At 45.1% G+C, this 21,937-nt stretch overlaps 1 protein-coding gene across 3 annotated transcripts in view; it reads left to right on the forward strand.

Moving 5' to 3' along the window:
• The first annotated feature begins 2,608 nt into the window (after positions 1-2,608).
• KIF5A (kinesin family member 5A) overlaps positions 2,609-21,937 on the forward strand; it is a 57,441-nt gene continuing 38,112 nt past the window's right edge. Inside the window, exon 1 of one of the 3 annotated variants that reach the window (XM_053370769.1) lies at positions 2,609-3,118. In XM_053370769.1, the coding sequence (XP_053226744.1) occupies positions 2,990-3,118 (129 nt within the window). In that variant the 5' untranslated portion in view covers positions 2,609-2,989. Of the gene's footprint in view, positions 3,119-17,232; positions 17,364-21,937 lie in introns of those variants that run through there. The other 2 variants (XM_053370785.1, XM_053370776.1) reach the window with 2 other exon arrangements.

A 21,937-nucleotide genomic window follows, 5' to 3' on the forward strand; every position in this document is an offset into this window, starting at 1 on the left:
AGGACATTGGTCATAATATTTTGTTTGCTGACTGGGAAAAGTTGTGGACCACCGGGATGAAATTTACGGCATGTAATGCCTTAAGAGAAAATATTATGAAAATGATTTATAGGTGGTACATAACCCCAGTCAAGCTTGCAAAGATTTACCATTTGTCTGATAATAAATGTTGGAAATGTAAAGAAAAGGAAGGTACATTTTTTCACCTTTGGTGGACGTGCCCGAAGATTAAGGCATTCTGGGAAATGATCTATAATGAACTTAAAAAGGTATTTAAATACACCTTTACTAAGAAACCAGAGGCCTTTCTCTTGGGCATTGTCGGCCAAGGGGTGTTAAAGACGGATATAACTTTCTTTATGTACGCTACAACAGCAGCTAGAATACTCATTGCAAAGTACTGGAAGACACAGGATCTACCCACACTGGAAGAATGGCAGATGAAGGTGATGGACTATATGGGCCTGGCAGAAATGACGAGCAGAATCCGAAACCAGGGAAGAGAAGCGGCGGAAGAAGAATGGAAAAAGTTTAAGGACTATCTAAAGAAATATTACAAAATTAATGAAAGTTAGAATGATGTTGGACTGGAAAGTAAATGGTTACTATTAGCAATGGTTAAGACAAGGAGAATAAGGAAGATTAGCTTAAATTCAAAGTAAAATAAGGGAAGATTTGCTGAGTAATTGATTAGAATTTGGAATACAGAAAAGGGAGGCATGAGGAAGTCGAGGAAGAAAGGTTTAAGAAATTAGGATATGAAATGGTACTTGTTTTTTTTTTGTTTTTTTTTCGTTATTGTTTGTTTATGTATTTGTTGTTGTTATGTATTGTTTGTGTGATTATAAAAACTGTTTAATAAAAATTTTTTTTTTTTTAAAAAAAAGAGAATGTGGCCTCTCCCACGGTTTTTGTGGAGGCAGTCTTGGTTTGGGTTGTTTGGGTGCTTTGGAAAAATGAGAAATCATATGAGCAAGTATAATGCATGTCATCTAGTATTTAGGTGGATGACATCTTCAGTCAGACTGACATTTATTTTAACCTGGGGTGATTTCAGACCATTGCTATTGTCAAGTGGGATTCAATCGCGCCAACAAATTCAAGATGTGCAATTAAAGCTGATTTGGCGCTATTACACAACAAACTGGCTTCCTTCCAAAATCAACCTTTCCGTGATTAGGAAAAGTGACGGGGAAATGCACTGGAAAATGTGGGATAATATTTGTTTGACGCAATGTTGTCTATCCTCCCTGCAAACAGAATGAATGCACAATAAATAGGCAATGACATCTAACGTCCCCACAAACTTTGTGCAAACAAATCAGGATGAATGCTTGATGAACAGGATGCCTGGAACTGACTCTGGCCTCAGCCTGAGGTCATGTGAGGAGGGGCCTAGAGCTCAATCAATGGAAAAACACCTGCTTTGCATGTAGAAGGTCTCAGATTCGATCCCTGGCATCTCCAGTTTAGAAAAGGGTCATGTAGAAGATGAGGGGAAATATTTGTCTGTGACAGACTTAGGAAAGCTGCTGCCAGCAACGTAGACACCACTGGTCTAAATCAGGGGTGTCAAACTCAAATTCATCGGGGGGCCGCATCAGCAGTTTGGTCACCCTCAAAGGGCCGGTTGTATCTGTCACATCACAGGACGGCATGCGATCAATATAAAAACAAGTGGAGGTTTCCTGAATGCATGTAAAGTGGAGGTTTCCTGTGTAGAACGGCCGGCGCTACACGGGCCACATGACGAGGTCTGGCGGGCCGGATTCGGCCCGCGGGCCTTGTGTTTGACACCCGTGGTCTAAATGAACAAATAGCCTGATCTGTTACTAAGCAGCTGCCTCTATTCCTATGGACTATGGAGTGATAATAAAGAAAGGGCATCTGAATGCATGCTAAATGTCCCCCCCCCCCTTCTCAGCAGTGAATAATCATAGCCAGTGCCAACACAGTAGGCATTAGGGCAGTGCAGAGTGCTTTTTGAGACATGGAGTCTAAATTAAATGAAAGAGTGCCTAGGAAAAGGGTGCAGGTCCTCACTTTTATTATTTGCTAATTCATCCCATTTTTACCCTGCTTTGCCTCCCAAAGAAGCCCAGGGCTGTGTATAAAGGGGAATTTTGGCAGTTGCTGTTTTTCTAAACCCAGCAAGCCAATCAGCACTTGCCCCTTGCCTCCAGGAGTCCAGCCCTCCTTTGCACCAGGTCAGGGTTCAAAAGGAACAAAGCAGCTGCTGCCAGCTGCAATTCAAAACCGGAGGAAGGGGGCACTGGTTAAGGCAAATGTGGGGAACATCACACCCAGCAGCAGAAGGCAGCCCTCCGGTCTTCTCCATCCGGCCCCGGGGACTCTCCCCAGGCCACAGCCCTCCCTGGGTCCGCTCCACAACCTGAGTATTTTTGCCCGGCAGGATTCAGGAATGTGTCTTGCTTGCCTGGATGGAGGTCAGCGGAGATGCAGGCAAAAAAAATTACATTTGTTGCTCCTCCCGCTTTTGCTTCTGGTCCCGCCCCCCCTTGGCATGTGGCCCTCAGAAGGTTTCCCAGAAGGGAATGCAGCCCTTGTTCTGAAAAAGGTTCCACACCCGCGGGCGAAGACCAGCATGTTTGCTTCCACCTTAAGTCATCAGAACCCGCTCCACCTTAAAAGCTGTAGCATCCTGGCTCCAGCTGCCCATCCCTTTGCTCGCTGCTGATGCTGCCGATGCCTGCAGCAGGAAGGAGGGAGATACAGGCACTGCAAGCAGCATCCCAAGGTAACGCAGGCGCGGAGGACGCACCAGCCCAGCTGAGAGAGCCCCATTGCTCTGCTGCTGTGGGGTGACAATCCAGGGATCTCGCTCTCCCGTTCTGCAATCTGCTAAAGCCCGGTTGCACGCCGCCTTCACCTTTCTCTGCCTCTCGACTCCCCTGGGGAATTGCTTCTCCTCCACCTCTTCGCCACAAAGGCTGCCAGGACGAACAGGGAGCCCAATTGCCCAGCCAGCATGACGACAGAAGTCAATGAATGTAGCATCAAAGTGCTCTGTAGGTTCCGGCCCTTGAACCAGTCGGAGATAATACGGGGAGATAAATTCATCCCAGTTTTCCAGGGGGATGACACCGTCATCATTGGGGTAAGCAAATGCTGGGGGGGGGCTGGGGGAGCAGCTGCAGGGATGCTTCTCAAAAGAAGGGGCATCACCTCCTCCATCACTGCCCTCAGCCAGGCCTGTTCAATAAGGTGGGTCCATGTCCTTCAAAATCTCCCGGATTACAGCAAAGCCCACCTGTAAAATAACCAATAGCGTATCCATTTGCCTAGAAAATGGGTGCTGGTGATTGTGACTTTAGAGTTTATTTCAATTGTTTGGCTGCTACTGCTCCATCCTTAGTGCTGCAGCCTTAAAACCACTGGGTGTGGCTAGTTGAGCTGTTGGTCTGGTTACTCGGAAGAAAGGAGGGATCCCTTGGAGCTGGGAGGAAAACAGCAGCAACAACCATGTCTTCCCCCTCCTACACAAACCCTTTGTACCCCATGAATTTATCTTCTGTTCCCAAATTTTAAAACTTAAATCCTCTGAATCTGCACAAATTATGCTGCCTCCTCTGAGGTTATTCTCTTGAAGGGCTGCAAACTGACCGGTTGAGATAATCTCGTTTGATTCCCACCATCATCTGTTTTAAATCCAACCCCCACCGCCACCACAGTGAATTACACCATGTTAAGATACACCAGTGCAGTATAAGGAAGGGGGTTCAAAGTGATGCAGGTGGCTTGCTGAGGAGCCTGTAGGTTGTTTACTCAGAACTGGCAACGCCCCGTCCCCATAGTCTCTGTGTTCATCACTTGGTACAACGCTTGGCTTTTGACATCACGGTGCTCACTTCTTTCAATTGCTAAAGACACCCTCCATTTCAGGAGGGCAGGAAGCGGGAGCTGGTTCTCCTGAGGGGTGGCTAGTGACGTTCATGTCAGCCTCCCATGATGAGCCATGGCCACGGAGGTTTTTAAAATATCTATCAGTGGTTCGGTATCACGTGGGAGGTGTTGCACAGTCTTGGGTATGTGTTCAAAAGGGAGGGTGTTCATTTTGTGGGGGGCCCAACAGATGGCTACCTACCCAGTGGCGTAGCGTGGGGGGTGCAGGAGGGCTGGCTGCACCGGGCGCAACATCTGGGGGGGCGCTCGCACTCGCAGCTCTCTGCCCTACCTGTCTCCACGGGTTAGGGGGCGCAAATTACTTGCCTTGCCCCGGGTGCTGACAACCCACGCTACGCCACTGTACCTACCTCACCCATCATGTTTGAAGAGACTGATCTGCTAGTGCAGCCATGAGCAACTGACCCCATTGATTCTTGTCCATAAAGTGAAAAGGGTAGGTGTAGGACCTCCCCAAGGTGACCCCAGCTGTTGAAGGCATATGCGGGAATTAGAAACCACTTGCCCACTCCAAGTCTGTTGTACAACTCTCTGTGGTTTCTGGGTGCCTCTCAATCGCTCTGCTGCAGAGAAAGTTATTAATCTGTGCTAATGGGACTGCCTGACTCCTCTCTCACTGCACAGGCGAATGAAGCCCTGGGATATCAAGTTTATTTTCCACCTGGGCACCAAGGGCATCTTCTCATGCCTGGGCTTGGAACAAGACGGTATTTTGGAGAAGCCTCTTGATTTAGCACAGTTGTGCTGCAAAGTCATTCCTGCGGGTGTTTGAGCAGAGATTTTCCATGGAGCTTCTTAAATATCAGGGGCCTCTTTCCCCCAATTAGCATAGTTTATTTCTCTTTCTCTTGACAATTCCTGGGCTGCAGTTGCTACCTGGCCACTTCAACCCGGCTCAAACCATTTTGAATGGTTCCCCCATCCTGTCCACCCACCTGCTTTGTTTAAGGCCAGCCTCAACACCAGAGTGTTTAAAATCTGCTTATTTTAAGAGGAATTCAGGTGTGCAAATTAGCCACGGTTGGGTTTTTCTGCTTTTTACCCTGGGAAGCAGCAACCCTGTTCTCTTCTGCCTCTGGAACAAAGCGCCAGAAAGGCACAAAAGCCGCTGCAGGGAGCAGGCAGCAGGATGCGGTGCCGTCTTGCTTGCCTGCCTGGGCTCGGCTGCTTCGTCATCCCTCAGAGCAGTGACAGGGAAGGAACTGCCAGCTCCTTCCTAGGAACCACTCCCCTCCATTGTGCTTGACTGTGGTCCATCACTGGGCAGCCCGTTTCCATAAGGATCCCTTCCTTCAATGCCCTCAGAATCTGTACTCCTTCTGCCTTGCAGCACTCCCTTCCGGACTAGATTACACAAGCGATCTTGTATAAACTGCAACCTTTGGATGTGGTGGCAGCCGAAGCTGCTCGGTGTTTTGCAAACAATGGCTTCTCACTGGCTCCCAGCTCCATTACCAGCTTCGTACTTTAGGGTTCTTGTGATGGATGGGCTGGAAGGGAAAGTGTGGGGCGGGGGGAACATGCCATTCTCATCTGGTTGATCAGTGTTTCTTTTCCTTTTGTTTTGGCTGAACGATTTTATCCATCTGGTGCCAAACATATCCAGGCTGGAGGTGGCTCTTGCAGGGAACCACATCAGCTGGTGCTGTTATAACTGGAAAATGTATTATGGGGAACCTGAAAGCAGCTCACAATTTTGTGGCATTTCCTCTGACCCTAATATTTTCTAATGGACCAGCATAGCTACATGTCTCCTCCTGCCATCATGTATCAGGTTCGGGAGAACTGGCCTACAGCATCTAGACTGGGTTGGGAAGCCTGTGGTGGTTCTTACATTGCTGGACTAGAGCCTCCATCATCCTTGCCATGCTGGCTGGGACTGATGGGAGTAGGAGTCCAACAGCATCTGGAAGGCCACTAGTTCCCCACCCCTGACAGAACAGCTACAGTGGAATCATAGTTGGAAGGGACCCTGAGGGTCATCTAGTCCAACCCCTTGTAATGCAGGAATCTCAACTAAAGCATCCATAACCGATGGCCATCCAACTTCTGCTTAAAACCCTCCAAGGAAAGAGAGGGCCTGCTGCTTGCTTTGGAAGGGCAGCTCTGTTTCCAGAAGGAAACATTTTGGTTTCCTGGCTTGGCCTGGCTACATCAGCATCCAGTGGGACACAGTCATGATGTGGGAAAATATTGCATTCAGACAGGTGTGTGGTGGGGAAAAGGATTCTGGTCTGCTTTGCTATGGTACTTTTGGTATCTTACTCATTTCTCTACAGCTCTTTATATACAAAACACTTTCACAACTCTCATCTTGTTTATCTTTGCAACAACCCTGTGAGGCTAGAAAGAAAATGAGGAATAGCCTGCCCAGCCAGAGTCTGTTAATTGGTCCTTATTTTATTCGTCCTCAGAGCAGCCATTTTAGGTAGGTTGCTTAATAGCCCCTTTTTACAGGCAGGCAACTAAGGGTGAGCTGAGAGTAAGAGTGTGACTAAGCCAGCAAGAGGTACCCAGTCTGCAGGTGGAACTACACATACACACAAGGTTCAGTGTAAAGATACTTGAAGAAGTCAGGCTTTGCAAATCCCTGCACAAACATCCTGAGCGTGGACTGGAGCTTACCTCTCCAAGAGACCTTTGTCTGTGTGGTAGGATCACTTGAAGACCCTTCCACTCTGAAACAGATGCCAGTCTTCCACTTTGTCCCTTTGATGGCATTCTTTGTGCACTCATTGATGTAACTGCCTAAAACCTACACTTCAGATTGCTTCGTGTTACACAGAGAGAGACCCTAACCTGGTGTGGAGTTAGCTAGGGAACAAAACCTCTGTAATCAGAATGGCAGGGCCTTTGACCAGCCTATGAGCCCATTTAATGACCCTAGATCATTAGTTTTCAACCAGTGTGCTGTGGCACCCTGGGGTGCTTTGAATGATGGTCATGGGTGCCACAGGCAACACTGGCCTCTGTCCCTCTTCCTTTCTCCCCCTTCTCTGATGCCCTCTTGCAAAGTCTTGCACAGCTGTTCGTTGCAGCAGCCCTGGCTACAAGCTCCCCAGGCCAATAGTGCCTCTGGGGCTGGCCAGGGGGGCTTCCCAGGCCCTTGTGGGGCAGTGTGAAGAGGCACCTCTCTTTGGGGGCAGGGTGGAAGCTCAGAGACCAGGGGCAGCAGCTGTGGCTGCCCAGACTGCAAAGGAGGCTGAGGGAACACTCACAAGGGATGGTGTTTGAAATGAGGTGAGGGGCTGCCAGCTCTGAAGGCAAAGGGTGACATAACTAGGCTCCTGAGCCCCACAGGGGTGCCCCAGAAAGAATGTAGTTGGTCAAGGGATCAATGGACTCAAAAAGGTTGAAAACCTCTGCCCTAGATCTGGGGATGGGGATGTGCTTTTGCAATAACAAGATTTCAGTATAAGTATGGCCTACTTCTCACAGGGCTAGTAAGCTTACATCTGGGCCATGTCATTGTAGCCTACAGGTGGGAGGGTTCTTTAATTTTAATTTTATTTCAACGTCTGTATCTTGCCTTTCTATTTAAAAAATAAAATTAAATTAAAGGCAGCAAACAAAACACACAAAGCAAAATAATTACCCAGAATCATTACAACTCACAGTAAAACAGCATAACAATTAATAAAAAATTAAAAATGGTTCTAACTTGAACAATCAGAATCTGGTTTAGAAAGTAGTGCTTTGCTTGGCTGCCTACCAAAAGGGGAGCAACAATGGGGCCAGTTTGGTACAAGATATTGCAAGATCTTGGTGCCTACCTTGAGTATTTCAGCTGGCAGGGGGCAGGGACAGAACTAAGAGGCAGAATCTTGGTGTTTCACATACTGAAATGATCCTGTGCACATATACAAATCCCTCCACATAGACTAGAACATTTCCACCTGATTCCTAGTTTTCTAACTTCCCCTTGACATGCTGGTTTTCACTGTGCAGGGATATGTACGTGTTTGTACGGAGGAACATTTTGGCAGAGGAGCTCTCAGTTGAAATCTGAAACAGCCCTGCTGCTTCAGACACAAATTGACCATACCGTAAGACGCCTAAAAACAAACAAATCCCAGCTCTACTACAGATTTTTCAGTCATTGCTCTTGTGCTATAAACTGCATGTGGGGTTGCAATTGTAATATCCGCTCTACAGAGTCCATAGGGGGGTTTTTTTTTGGGGGGGGGGGTTGGTGCTTACAGCATTCTGCTGTGTTTGCTCCAACTGCAATGGCAATAGTGACATACGTGGCAACGTATACATTCCTGATCACCTGCCTGATACATTGCTGGACACATCAATAACATCCTTCTTAGAGCCAAACCACCTTTGAGCTGTATGTAGCTGCTAATCCATCTGTCCTCCATTTGAATTAGACCAGAGTAGTCCACACCCACATGGATTTGAATTGTATGAGGAGCAACTTTGGTATTTCCCTCTTACTGGTAGGCCTCAGCCTTCCCTTTCTTATTTGTCTCTGCCATCTGATTGGTTGATTCTAACATGCCAGTTTTATGTTGAGTCTAACATGCCAGTTGCATAGGGATAGGGCATGTGTGCACACCTTGTTTTTTGTTGGTAAATCCTGACCAAGAAGTGTGTAAAAGCACACAGTGGGGTGTTGGAAATTTGCCTCTGCAGTTTTTTGGTTTTGTGCAAATCTGATAAAGAAAAAACCCAGATGTGCTGGAAGCAGTTATGTACATGGCAAGAAAATAAATAAGTATTTGAGGAAGGAGAATAGCAGAAAGTAACAATTGAGACACCTACACCAAAATGCCAAAACAACTTCTGTGATTCCAAGTGCAGTGGTTTGGAGCCCAGTCCGCCCCGCCCCCCCGCCGCCCAGTTTCTTGGATCATCCCCTTAATTTACAGGCAAATAGTCCCTTCCAACTCTACAGTTCTATGGTTGTATGAGATTGGTGTTGTCTGAGGGTAATGTCATGTGCACTACACACATTAAATAGGAACCAAGGCAGCTGCAAAGACATGGTGAACTCTGGGGGCATAGTAGACAAGCCCTAGTTGTGGTATTATGCTTGTGAGTGGCTTGGTTTCTATGTACTAACTATCCACTAAGAGAAAGGAGACAATGGACTGGGACTGCGGTGTTGTGGCAGAGGGGATGATGGTTCCTCATCATCCTGGGAAAAAGTGACAAGTGGGGTGCCACAGGGTTCTGTCCTGGGCCTGTTGTTGTTCAGCATCTTTATAAACGACTTGGATGAATGAATTGAGGGGATGCTCATCAAATTTGCAGATGACACTAAGCTGGGAGGGGTAGATAATGCCGCAGAAGACAGAATCAGAATTCAAAATGACCTTAACAGATTGGGGACTGGGCCCAAGCTAACAAAATGAATTTCAATAGGGACAAATGTAAGGTTCTGCACTTAGGCCGGAAGAACCAGATGCACAAATATAAAATGGGGGACAGCCTCCATGACAGCAAGGGATCATCGGCGAACAAAAAACAAGGATGACGGGTAAATCATCCTTGCAAATTCCCTCCAAGGACAGGGGGAATGGGCTTCACTCACAGTCTGTCTTGGTACCTGGCTCTCCGTTAGGCATGGAATGTGGGAGGCCGGGAGCCGCTGAGTGCAAAAGCACTTCACCTGGCGAAAACCCTCCTATGCAGCCCTTAAGAAGCAGAGGTTCTCTGTTTAATTGGATCTTTAATTGGTTTAAAGTACTGGCACATGAAGGGAAACAGCTGCAACAACATACTTCGGAATATACCAGCTACATGGATCAAAGGTTTGAACTGAGATAAGATTTTCTTCAGTGTGAGAGTTGGTTGGAGAGAGGGAAGCCCATGGTTTGTTTACTCTAAGCTTCTTTTAAGATTTAGCAACCCTCTCTGGAATATAAGATAAAAAGCTATTTACAAGTGAAGAAGGGACGTTGGCGTAACATTGATATTAACAAGCAAAAATGGAAACTGTGTGTGATCTGAAATGAAGAAAGGAGGGTGAGGGAAAGCTCAAGTATGATTGTGCTGGAAGGACAGAGTAATTATCCTCCGTTTAAAAACAACAGACAAGGAAAAAGAGACTGAGATTTGTGTGTGTTATTTACAGAATATAATCTAAGATAAAGTTTGATTGGGCCATAAATCTCTCACTGGAAGGAAAAGAATTTGGGGGCTGTGATAAGAACGTTGCAGAGATTCTGGGAGTTGGAAAGGAGTATTAAATCTTCAGCGCATTTGAAAACTGCCCACCTTTTCCTAGGCTGAGGGGGAAATGGCGAAAATCTGTGACATGTTTTACTAGAGAGACAGAATGGTTTCTAGCAGACTGTTGCCTGTTCCGAGACAGAAGCAAGGGACGGAGAGATAAGACCTCTGAGAAGCTTCAAGATTTAGTTCTGCCTCAAGCCATGATGGGAGAAAGCAACAGCTCTCCATAAATGGACAGAAGGAATCTCCATGGATAGAACAGTTTTCACACGCAGGGCAGAATAAAGGAAATAGTTTGAGTTCCTCACTTGAAGCTTTATAAATTTATATATTGTAACATCATGAATGGAAATCATTAATTATGTAGCTATGGACTAAGGGATTATTATTATAAATGAAATCTAACTGACATTAATTAAGAACGCAGTGATGTAAGATTGGGAATGCACCCAAACCATCATGTGGGGAGCCACTTTAATTAAAATGTATTAATTTGATCTCGATTGGCATTTTGAGAATTGTATAATTTGGGAATTAATTGTTATTGTTATAATTTGGCTATTTTGGGGGGTATAAAGGAAAGCTAATTTAAAAAATTTTAAACATAGGGAAATAATTTCTGACAATATGAGCTATTTGACAGTAGAACAGTCTCCCTCGAGAAGTGGTGAACTCTCCTTCCTTGGAGTCTTTAAATCAGAGGTTGGGTAGCCATCTGTCATGGATGCTTTAGCTGAGATTCCTGCATTGCGGGGGGTTGATGACCCTTGGGTCCCTTCCAGCTCTGCAATTCTATGATTCTAACTCACAACCACAGCTGCTGTTTTTCCCTAGGAACTTTATTCCTGGGGCAAATAGCAGCTGTAGGGGCTCCAATCTGAACTGGGACACTGGTGGGCCAAAGATTTGAATTGCTTCTCCTCTATACTGCAGCCCCAACCTGGAACATCCCCCTTGAAGTCACTATTTAGTAAATAAAAAATAACATAACTTCTAGTTTTGCCTTTAAAATACAGAAGAGGAGTGCTAAGGCAGCCTCCCCAAATCTGGCACGCTTGAGATGTTGCTGGATTACACCTCCCATCACCCCTGACCACCAGCCATGCTTACTGGGACTGATGGGAGTGGTCATTCAACCACATCTGCAGAACATCAGGTTGAGGAAAGAATTTTGTTTGGGGAGCATCTGCAACTAGCAGGCTGCAGTTGTAGAAGCAGCATTGTCAACAAATCTCTTTCCTACCCCTGTTACAAAGGCACAGGAGACCTGGAACTTTTCCAGTTGTAGCAAGCTACAAATTTGCTAATAGTGGAAAGGTCAGGAGGAAAGGAAGTGTCTGATTCACCCAAGATTGTCCCATCAGACGTCCAGGACCTGGAGACCTCTTAAGAGAGCTGGTTTCAGGAATACATTTTTATAATCCATCTCAAATGCGGTCCCACCTGGTTTAAATTCAAGTCTGGCTTTGCCTCAGATCATACAAATCTTTTGCCTTTTAAAACAAGTCATTTCCCTTTGATCTTCTTCTCTGTTATATAATATCATCAATTTGGATAGTGACTCACAACACAGGTCTAGGCATTTCCATTCAGAACAAAGTCCTGTTGAGTTCACTGGGACTTTCAGACACGGACACAAGACTTGCATAAGATACCCGATTCTCTTGTGGGCCATTCATACGGATTAATATGAAAGTGGAGAGAGAGGGGTAGGTGGCTCTATGGGGTGGTCTTTAGCAGGGCTGGATTAGTTGTTACATTAAATGCACTTCAGATCAGAGCACCAGCCCAATTAGGGTTCTTTGCTGCAGTTAATTACTGCAGTATGTGAAATGAGTGCCCACTTTTCACTGTGCTGGATTTCTTCAATATTCTGTGCAAACAGAATATTAGGCTGCTCTAAGGCAGAAGAGCAGGGGCCAAATCCTACTTAGATGGTTTTTTAAAAAAGAATATTTGTAGCCTAGCAACCACAAAGAGATTACTCTCTATGCTGCAGATAATTTCACAGTCATGGAGGGAAAAAGGTGAGGCTGTATGGCTACACATTTGTAGCCACCATAAATGATAAAATGGGCCGGTTGTTTCTCTGCACTTCTAGCACAGGTCATCATCATCACCATCACTTTTAATTTGTATACTGTCTTTCTATCTTACAATACCCAAGGTGGTTTACAAGCTGAAGAAACAAAGAATGTACACCTTATAACAATCTAATGTAATACAAAAACATGATAGTAAAATATAATTTAGTGTATTTTTGGTCTTTGTTGAAAGCCACCGAGAGTGGCTGGGGAAACGCAGCCAGATGGGCGGGGTACAAATAATAAATTATTATTATTATTATAACTTTAAAATAAGCAACCTACATCAAATAAAGTAACATTCAACAATCACTAGAATAGTATAGAATAATAATATTAGCATATAAAAATTAAACAGAAATCCACTCTAACAGAAATTACAATAAATAAATAAATAAAATAAAATTACAATAAATAATTTCTAAACTGCAATCAATAAAACAACGGCAAGCCACAGTGCATAAAATAATACAATACAAATTGAGCTGCAGAGACTGGAGGCTGAGCAAGGCAGGTGGAAGGAGGCCTTGCCTGATGAAGTCTCCCCTCCCAGTTCTTCCTCCAGGCGCAGCTCCCTTATGAGGACTCCTAGGGCCGGAGGGAGGGGCAAGGCAGGTCATCCTTAGATTTAGACATTTTGGCTAATTTGCTTGGTGTCAAATACCACTTGTGGATCATATTTAAGTAGTTCTCTTTTAGCGCGTAACTAGCTGTGAATTTTAAGTTTATTTCCCACAATGGTTCCCACAGGTTCAAATCAATGTTATGACCCACATCTTGTGCCCATTTAATTATAGAAGATTTCACAAATTCTTCTTTCATTTCCCAATCAAGTGATATTCTATACATTTTAGATAATAATTAACTCTAGATCTTAATATATCTTCTTCGAATTGTAATGTTTTTTCTGCAAATCCCAATTTCTTGTCTACCTTAAATTTTGAATTGCTTTGATAATAATTTTTAGCCAGTCCAACACATATTCTTTAATCTCGTCATTTTTTTTCATTTTTTGGTTCTCCCAGATGATGCCGTGTTGACCATGCACACGTGGCTGTAAAATGGAACAAGTGCATGGAAGATAGCTATCTATCTGATAGCCGCTGATAAATCTATTTAGCAATTTGCCTCTGAGGATCAGAAGTCAAACAACAGGGCTGCAGTCTTCATGCCCAGCTGACAAGAGTGTTGGAAGCATTTGCCTGGTCACCATTCCAGGAAGAGTTCTATGATGTAATCCTCCAGGTGTCATCATATTCTGTGACTCATAAAAGGAATACAAATATAGAATCTGGCTTATGGTGGCAATGCATTTGACTTCTACAGGCACTGAGGACCAACAGTTATATGGACAAAGGCACTGTCAACCAGAAGAAGCAAGGGGTTACTAGAGGATGTGGTGGAGAAAAACCCCAAGCCAGCTTCCAGTCTCAGTCCCAGTTCCTTCTCGACTCCACAGCTACAGGCTGCCTGCCCCTCTGCACATGTGCAGAATACATTTCCCTTCCCCAGGGAATAACTGCTGCCTAGTTCCAATACGTACACCTAGGGTGAGAGGAGACTTGATCCTCAGCACTTTTCATTTCCAATAAAGTGGTTGCATGAAACAAAGTTCACTCACCCAACAGAACTTTCCTCCCTCCTCTATACTCATGAATCTGCTCCGTAGGATTGGGGGGCAAAAGGGGGGAGGGAAAGGGGGAAATTCTAGTTTCATTTGTGGATTTCGTTCCTGTAATAAACAAACATCTGTCCTTATTCCCTTATGGGGGACACAAGAGCCCTTATAGAGTCCTTTGTAGGTTCTCCATCGGTTGGAGAAAATAACAGGCCAACCAGAGAATATTGAGAAGCAAAGCAGCTAGTAGGCCTGATCTTTATTGACAGTTGCAACAGGGTGCTCCCCTCACACACAGGAAAGGAGGAGGACCCAGAACAAAGGGGTACCTGCCCTGATATAGACATTTTAAATTGCCTTCCCTGGAACTCAGGACCACCCCTCCATACATCATACATACATCACAGAAGGGGTGTAACCCAAGACCACCCCCCACAAACATCATACCTACATCACAGAAAAGGCGGTCTACAACAGAAATCTGAGTGTGTTGTTTATCTCCTGTCTGGCAGGTTACCTGTTAATGGTCACTTGATTGGATACCCTGGGGAGCCTGGCCAGTCTTTTGTAATGACAAATACTTAGTTCCTGAGCCAGGTCACAGGCTTACCCTATTCATACACAGACATACCCTTCAGACAGGATTTGTGAACGAAAAGGCAATGGGGAGGCTTTTCCATTTTCCTTCGACCTTGCAGAGAAATATTTGAGGTCAATTTGGGAGAGACAAAATGGTTTCAGGACTTTTTTTGTGGGGTTTCAGACATGTGGTTTATATATGCAGTTATGAACATTTATCATATATATATATGTGTGTGACCTTAATTTTTTTATTTCAGTTCCCCACATAAATAGCCCACTTAGTGCTATGTATAATTCCACCCGTAGAAATAAAGGGTGGTATTCGACTAAGATTTGCTCAGAGTAAACCCACTGAAATTGATGAACATGACTGAGTTAGGCCTATTAATGTCAGTGGCTCTGCTCTGAGTAAAACTTGGTTGAATCCCACTCTAAATGTTGCCAATGTGCCCATGACTGGCCTCCCACTGATCATCACTGGGCAATGCTTTCAAAATCCCTCCTCTGTGTTTGTGCATCTTCTCATTCTCTCCCAGCTCTTCCTCTGGTTTCCTCTGTTGCTCCAGCCAGGGGTCTCTGTAATGCCACACCCGCCTTGTCCCCAAAGCCACTTTCCTGTGCCAGCATCCCAACACAGCTGAGCTCTGATTAGGCCACTCAGCGCCAGGCGCCTGGGCTCTCGCTAAGCAGATTAGAGGATTTCTGCTGCTTCCTCCATCCCTGGGAGGAGCAGGCTAAGAGGAAATTGATTCTAAGCTTAGCAGATCCAGCTTTGGGTGCCACAAAGGAGAGTGGTGGCAATGGCAGCTGTAAATGGAGAAGGGACCAGGAAAGGAATTCCACCACTTCAAGTTAAGGCAGAAACAGGACACAGATTAAGCAGTCTTGTATTTGTGTCCAAAAGGAATATTATTCTCATTTTTTTTGGTCTTTTGGGCCTGGTGTGTGTGTGTGTGTGTGTTAGTTACAAGGTATTTGAAGGATCTGAGACACAAAAGAAATGTGCGTAAGTGTATAGCGTGCCTCTGGTCAATCTGCAGCATGCCCAGCTGTTCTGTGAGCTGGGGATGGAGAACCTGTGGCCTTCCAGAGGTTGATGGACTCCAGCTCCCATCAGCCCCAGCCAGCATAATAGCCAGGGATGATGGGAGTTAGAGTCCAACAACAAATGATAGACCACAGATTCCCTGGCATTGCTGTGAGCAAAGTAAAAAAGGTGGAATTCAATCTCACACTATTACCATTGTTCCATCAGCACAAGCATTTTGTTTGCCAGACAGAACAAACTCCTCTCTCCTACCTGGAGCACTGCTCTGGGTGCTATCCTGCCTCCCACAGCCAACTGGGGGGCACACGGGGGGAAGAGAGGAAGGAACTCCTATTGCACTGGCTCTTGATAGCACAACTATTTAGTTTAATTTATACCAATTTTTTAAAACATTGAAAAGAAATGGATGAGGGGCAGAACATCCGTGTCTCAGTACAAAATAATTTGGGCCACCCCTTTCTCATTCTAGATTTTTTAAGGTAGTATTTCTATTATAAAATATGAACAACTTTATAATGTAATAATCAAATTAGATGGTCAATATTGCTGAGTCTTATTACATCCATATGCCTCAAAATATCTTCTCAAAATCCAATTATGTATTCCAAATTCATTATTGTTACCCATCTGACTAAACTGACGGCATTTGTTGCATTCCTTGGGAGATTCTGTTTTCAGCTGTTGTCATTTTATGGTGCCAGAAAGCGCATAATGGTTAGTGCCAATGCAAGTATCCTATAGGCTGGGCATAATGCTAATAGATGGTTCAGAATGGATGCCAGTTTCTTACTGCACCAGACCTTTGGGAGGGGGGCACATGTCAGTGGTGGGTGGGGGCAGAGGCAAAAGTGGGTGGAGACACTAACACAAATTTTACCTGTGTACTGCAGGCCAGTTTCTCCACACATTCAATACCCTGCCCCAACCCAGAGGTTTTTTCAAAGCTGAAAGACACACTCGAGCCAGCCCAAAAATAGAATTAAGGAGAGGTGTACAAGGGGTGGTGCATGGTGTGGCCTGGGGAGAATCCTAACAGAGAACTCTGGAGGTGCTGAGCCCCTCCTCTTGCTCCATGCCCCTCCCTTAACCTTCTTGCTGCTCCTGTCTCCCTCTCTTTGCGGTTCTGCTCATCTTATTGCTTTATTTATTTGATTTGATTTATATACTGCCCTTTATCCAAAGATCCCAGGGTGGTGTACATTAAGAACGTAATTTATGCAGGATAATAATAAAAACGTAATACACATAATGCAGCACAATAATAACATAATCATAATAGCAAGCCATAGATTATTTAATGGCCAAGGGCCTGGGTAAAGAGGAATGTTTTTACCTGGTGCCTAAAGACCATAACGATGGCACCATGAGAGCCTCTCTGGGGAGAGCATTCCACAGTCAGGGAGTCACAGTAGAACCAATGGCATTGCTTTGATTAAGGCCCTGAGTAAGCATCTGGTTGGGTGGCAGCTGTGGCCCGAGGCTCCTCCGCCTCCAGTTGCTTAGATCTGGTCATGCAAGGGAGCCAGTCTTTCAAAAGCTCAAAGCCCTAGGAAGATCTACACTCTATTACTCTGCTAGTTCCTGCCTGCTGGGTGGCTGGGCCCAGTTGCTGCCCTACTCAGCAGCATCTGCAGCAGAGGCAGATGAGAGCCAGCTGGCTGCTGGCTCTTTCCCCTCCTCTGGCTGGACACAGGCAGCAGCATCACAATAAGGAGGCAGTGTGTGTCTGCTCTGACAAGGCTGCTGCCATCACAATCCTGCTCCCTTTTACTGTTGTTGCTCATCCCATCCAGCAGTGCCAGTTTAGATGCCGAGAAAACAAGAGAGCTTGAATATAGTTGCTTCCTGCAAGGCAGTGAGAATTAGTCAAGCGCTGAATTATCTCATCACTATCAAACCTCCCTGGGGGAATCGCATTGCTGTAAGTGATCTAAGTGCTTATTCCCATTTTAGTGATTACAAACCAGATGATTCTTTTGTGACCTTTTCCCTATGGGGTCTACCCCAGCCTGGAAACATAAGTAAGCGCCAGAAGCCCAAAGGAGCAGGAGAAGATGCTTCCCCAGCTGCTAACCTCCTCTGATGATCCCCATTGCTCTAAACCAAGAACTCTTGTGCTGACAATTTTCCAATGAAAGACGGCAAAGAGGCTATGGAGGAGTTCAGCACATTGTAATGGGAATCTCAGTGGTCTGAGGCTGGCGCCTGCCTAGTATAGTGGGCTTTCTGGACACAGTGTGTCTCCAAGCCACAGAAAGTTGGTGGGGAAGGTTATGCAACATCAGCCCTTGCCACTGGCTGGCTGGCTGGTAGTATGAAGGTTCTGGATTGTCCAGGCTTGCTGTAATTGATGAGTGACCTGGCTTTCTGCCCTTGCTTTTTGCAACGAAGAGTCGCACTACTACAGGAACCTGCTACATGAGGTTGCTTCCATCTTCTTCATTCACAAATCCATTTCATCACATTTCCACATTAATCTGTTTTTTAAAAAATTAAAAATACAACTTAAGTATGTATTTTATTAGAAAATGCATATTTACATATGTATTTTATCTCAACGCATTTCTAAGGGTTGTAATCAAGTCCTACTCAGAGCAAATCCACTGAAATTAACAAACCTAAATTAGTTGTGTTCATTAACTTTTATCACAGTGGCCAGCTGGATGCCCCAAAGGGAAGCCTACAAGCAGGACATGTGTGAAATAGCGCTCTCCTCATTTGCGATTCAATGAGTCTACTCTGAGTAGGATGAGCATTGAATTCTACCCATTTTTAACATGGTGGGGGAGGCATTCAATGTCATGCACAAACATTTCTGCTTGCCTGGTGGAACAATATCACCTCTTCTTCCCCATGAATACACACCTGAGCCAATTGGGGAGATGTGGAGGGAGAAGAGGGAGGGGAAACCCCTTCTGTGCTAGAGGAAGGCTTTGCACAGGCTTCTGCTAGTGGGACCAGTTAGCTGAATCCACCATTGCACGGGCATAGCCAAGGGGGGATGGGCTGCCCCCATCAATACAAATCAATATAAATAAATACAAATATGAGGTTCTGCCTTGCCCCTCAAAAAAAGCCCGCCCTCCCTAACAAAAATCCTGACTATGCTCATGCACCATTGGTACTTTTCCTTGAGCTGAGGACTATTGCACTTGGATTCTGATGCCTGCCAAAATGTACCTGTGCTGCCTAAACAGGGTCGTATGAGGCTCATAGGGAACTGCACCCAGCTTTGTTCAATTTCAGAGCTGGTAGGTGCAGGGGACAGCTTTCTTGGCCTTTTGTCATTGATGCAGGAGTGGCTTGCAGGAGTGGCTTACCAAGAGGGGCTGGCACAGTGCAGTTAAACCAGTGGAGCCAATCCAGTGCTCCTGCCAGTGCATTGACACCAGGATGGCCTCCAAGTCATCTTGCCCTTCTTCCTCCCAGTAAGCACCAGCAGCCTACCTACCAGGAAGCTACCTTAGCAGCTCTGCCCCACCTGGCAAGACACTTCGGAAAACAGAGCATTTTTGTTCTTAACTCATGGGGTTTGTTTTAAATCAGGGGTGGGAATATTGTTGGACTCCAGTTCACATCATCCCCAACCAGTGTGAGCAATGGTAAAGAATGATGCAATTTTTGTCAATGTTTGGAGGGCCACAGAGTCCCCTATTCTAAAACATGCCTATTTACTAGGAATAGTCTAGAGGACATTTCCCCCCTGTTCTTGTGAATCAGCATTGTCTTGGCTACCTGCATTGCTGGTTGTCAGATGCTAGTTTTAGTACCCTACAAAAACTAAGCACCTGAGCTCTGCTCTGATGATGGTGGGGGTTGTCTTGCTCTCAATAAAAGCGTAGCATGGGAGCATATTTCTAAAAAGCAAAATAAACTTTAATCATTTGATCATATCTAATAATACAGGTTGGTGTATTAATCCAGGAAATGAAAGAAGAAAAAGTCAGGGCTTGTGTGTATTCCACACTTCAGGATCACACCACACTATTGCAGAATTCAACATTGGGCACAATGCAATATCCTGATAATTGCTGCACAAGCCCTCCCTCAAGCATATTCTAGTCAAGCCCTTACCACTGCGAGGATAGATACGGTAGATCTGAAAATGTGTGGGCGATGACTTGTGAAATCTTAGAAGCCAGAGCAGGGACTAGCGTCTCTAGACACCTTCTCATTGCTCTATGTCTTACATTGCTAGTTGATGCAGAAATAAATTATGCAAACTTGCTCCACTTTCACTCACAAAACTTTAGCATGTTTTGGTACAGAATTCATTGTGAGTGCAGTCCTCAGTGCATCTACTTTTAAAGATCTCAATTTTTCTCCTAATCTAAATTTAATTATTTCTCTGGCTCTCTTGCTAGCTGTAATTTTTACAGCCTAGTCAGAAGGGTTTTATTCTTTATTCTAGTCTAGACTATCTTTGTTTGGTACTGAAATTTCAGTAAAAATTAATTTTTTTCCTGCATGAAGCAGTACAGCAGTTGGTTTGCACATTGTGCCTCTTTAAAAATTATTGTTAACTGATCAATCAATCAATCAATCAATCTCTGATTAAGGGATTAGTTGGGGAAATTATTTCACAGATTCAAACTTCAATTAGAGTAAGACGATTGAGCTGTTCTCATTATTTCCCATTCCAGCTGCAAAGGATTCCTAGAGGATAACAAGGATTCCAGGATAAGGACTTACTGAAGGTTGGAGGATAGTTTCATCAGTGCCAAATATTAGGTTGTGCTAATTGTTGTCTAGGCTTGTTGGCTTCAAGCAAGCTTACTTTCAAGTAAGTCTGCTTGTGATATTGCCTAACGGAGAAAAAAGCATCAACCTTTCTGATTGAGGGGGCAGGAATATAAGCAGATTTGAAAAGCAGTGGAGAGCCTGCAAGAAGCTACAATGGGTGAGCGTATCCAAGCACTGCATGTTTGTTGTTGTTGTTGTTGAGTCATTTAGTCGTGTCCGACTCTTCATGATCCCCTGGACCAGAGCACGCCAAGCACTCCTGTCTTCCACTGCCTCCCGCAGTTTGGTCAAACTCATGCTGGTAGCTTCGAGAACACCGTCCAACCATCTTGTCCTCTGTCGTCCCCTTCTCCTTGTGCCCTCCATCTTTCCCAGCATCAGGGTCTTTTCCAGGGAGTCTTCTCTTCTCATGAGTCTTGGAGCCTCAGCTTCAGGATCTGTCCTTCCAGTGAGCGCTCAGGGCTAATTTCCTTAAGAATGGATGCGTTTGATCTTCTTGCAGTCCATGGGACTCTCAAGAGTCTCCTCCAGCACCATAATTCAAAAGCATCAATTCTTCGGCGATCAGCCTTCTTTATGGTCCAGCTCTCACTTCTATACATCACTAGCACTGCATGCATGTTAGAGAATCCATTTTCTCTCCTGCCTCCTCTGCCTTCATTGCTTTGACAAGGAAGTTGAAATGAAATCAGTGATTCACTCATCAGGCTGTAAATAATGAAGAGCTTTTCCCAGGCTAGTTAGTTGGAAGGGGGCTGTTATCTTAGCTTGTCTCAAGCGGCAGTGTAGCTGTCTCAAGAAAATGGTATGGTACATCAAAGGAAAATCACAAGAGCATCACTTCCTATTCTTCTACCCCCTTGCAAACCCCCCTCTTTCCCAGGTTTATTTAAATAATGTTTCTCCTAAAAATAGAACAGAAGACTTCTGCATAGCTTTTTTTAAGGGAAATCCCCTTAACCCAAATAGGATTCCTCGCAAGAAAAGGGAAAAGTTGACAGCTATGGACTTCTGTGTCCACAAATCGTGATAAGGAAAGGAAGCAGGTGCAGAAGAATGATATAAAATAGTCTACTAAATTTGCAGAGAATGAAGTGTTTTCATGGGTTTGTGCTCAGATGGACTGTGTGATGTTAAATGCTTCAGAGTCCATGGTCTCCAAGGATAAATAAGTTCAAAAAGTAAGCCCCGAATGCAGACCAGACAAGCCAAGTGCAGCTACTTGTGAGGTTTCTCATTGCATACAGGATCAGGCTCCCAACTCTCACCCGCCTTTCCTAGGTAGAACAATCACCTCTTCCCAGCGCATGCATCCCAAACCATCCTTGATGGCACCTTTCCCAAGGCTCCAGTGTTTGTAGAATGAAAGGTCTGGGGTTCTGCTGCTGGACCCTTTTTAACATAGCCCAAGGCCACCCTCAATGGCCAGGTCATCCCAAATCCTAGTGCAATATAGTTGGGGGAAACTGGGGAGGTCTTTTCTCAGGGCTCTCTCTGCAAATGGCAGAAGGGACTGTAGTGGTGGTCTCAGTCTGGCTCTCTCCTTCTCCAGGAGGCCACTTACCACCTTCCCTCTAGGCTATTTAAATTCCTGAGCCTCCATAGCCCTTCAGTAGGCCCTGGTGATGGCAGCTGCTCCCATCCCCACCTTGCTTCAGCCCTTACTGACTGAGTAGCAGCAGGCTTGGCTCCTGGAGAGGCAGACTGGTGGCTCCTTAAAGGGAAAGTCAGACAAATAACTTGCCCATGAGG

The sequence above is a fragment of the Podarcis raffonei genome, chromosome 2 (assembly GCF_027172205.1).
Source record: "Podarcis raffonei isolate rPodRaf1 chromosome 2, rPodRaf1.pri, whole genome shotgun sequence".
Lineage (NCBI taxonomy): Eukaryota > Metazoa > Chordata > Lepidosauria > Squamata > Lacertidae > Podarcis > Podarcis raffonei.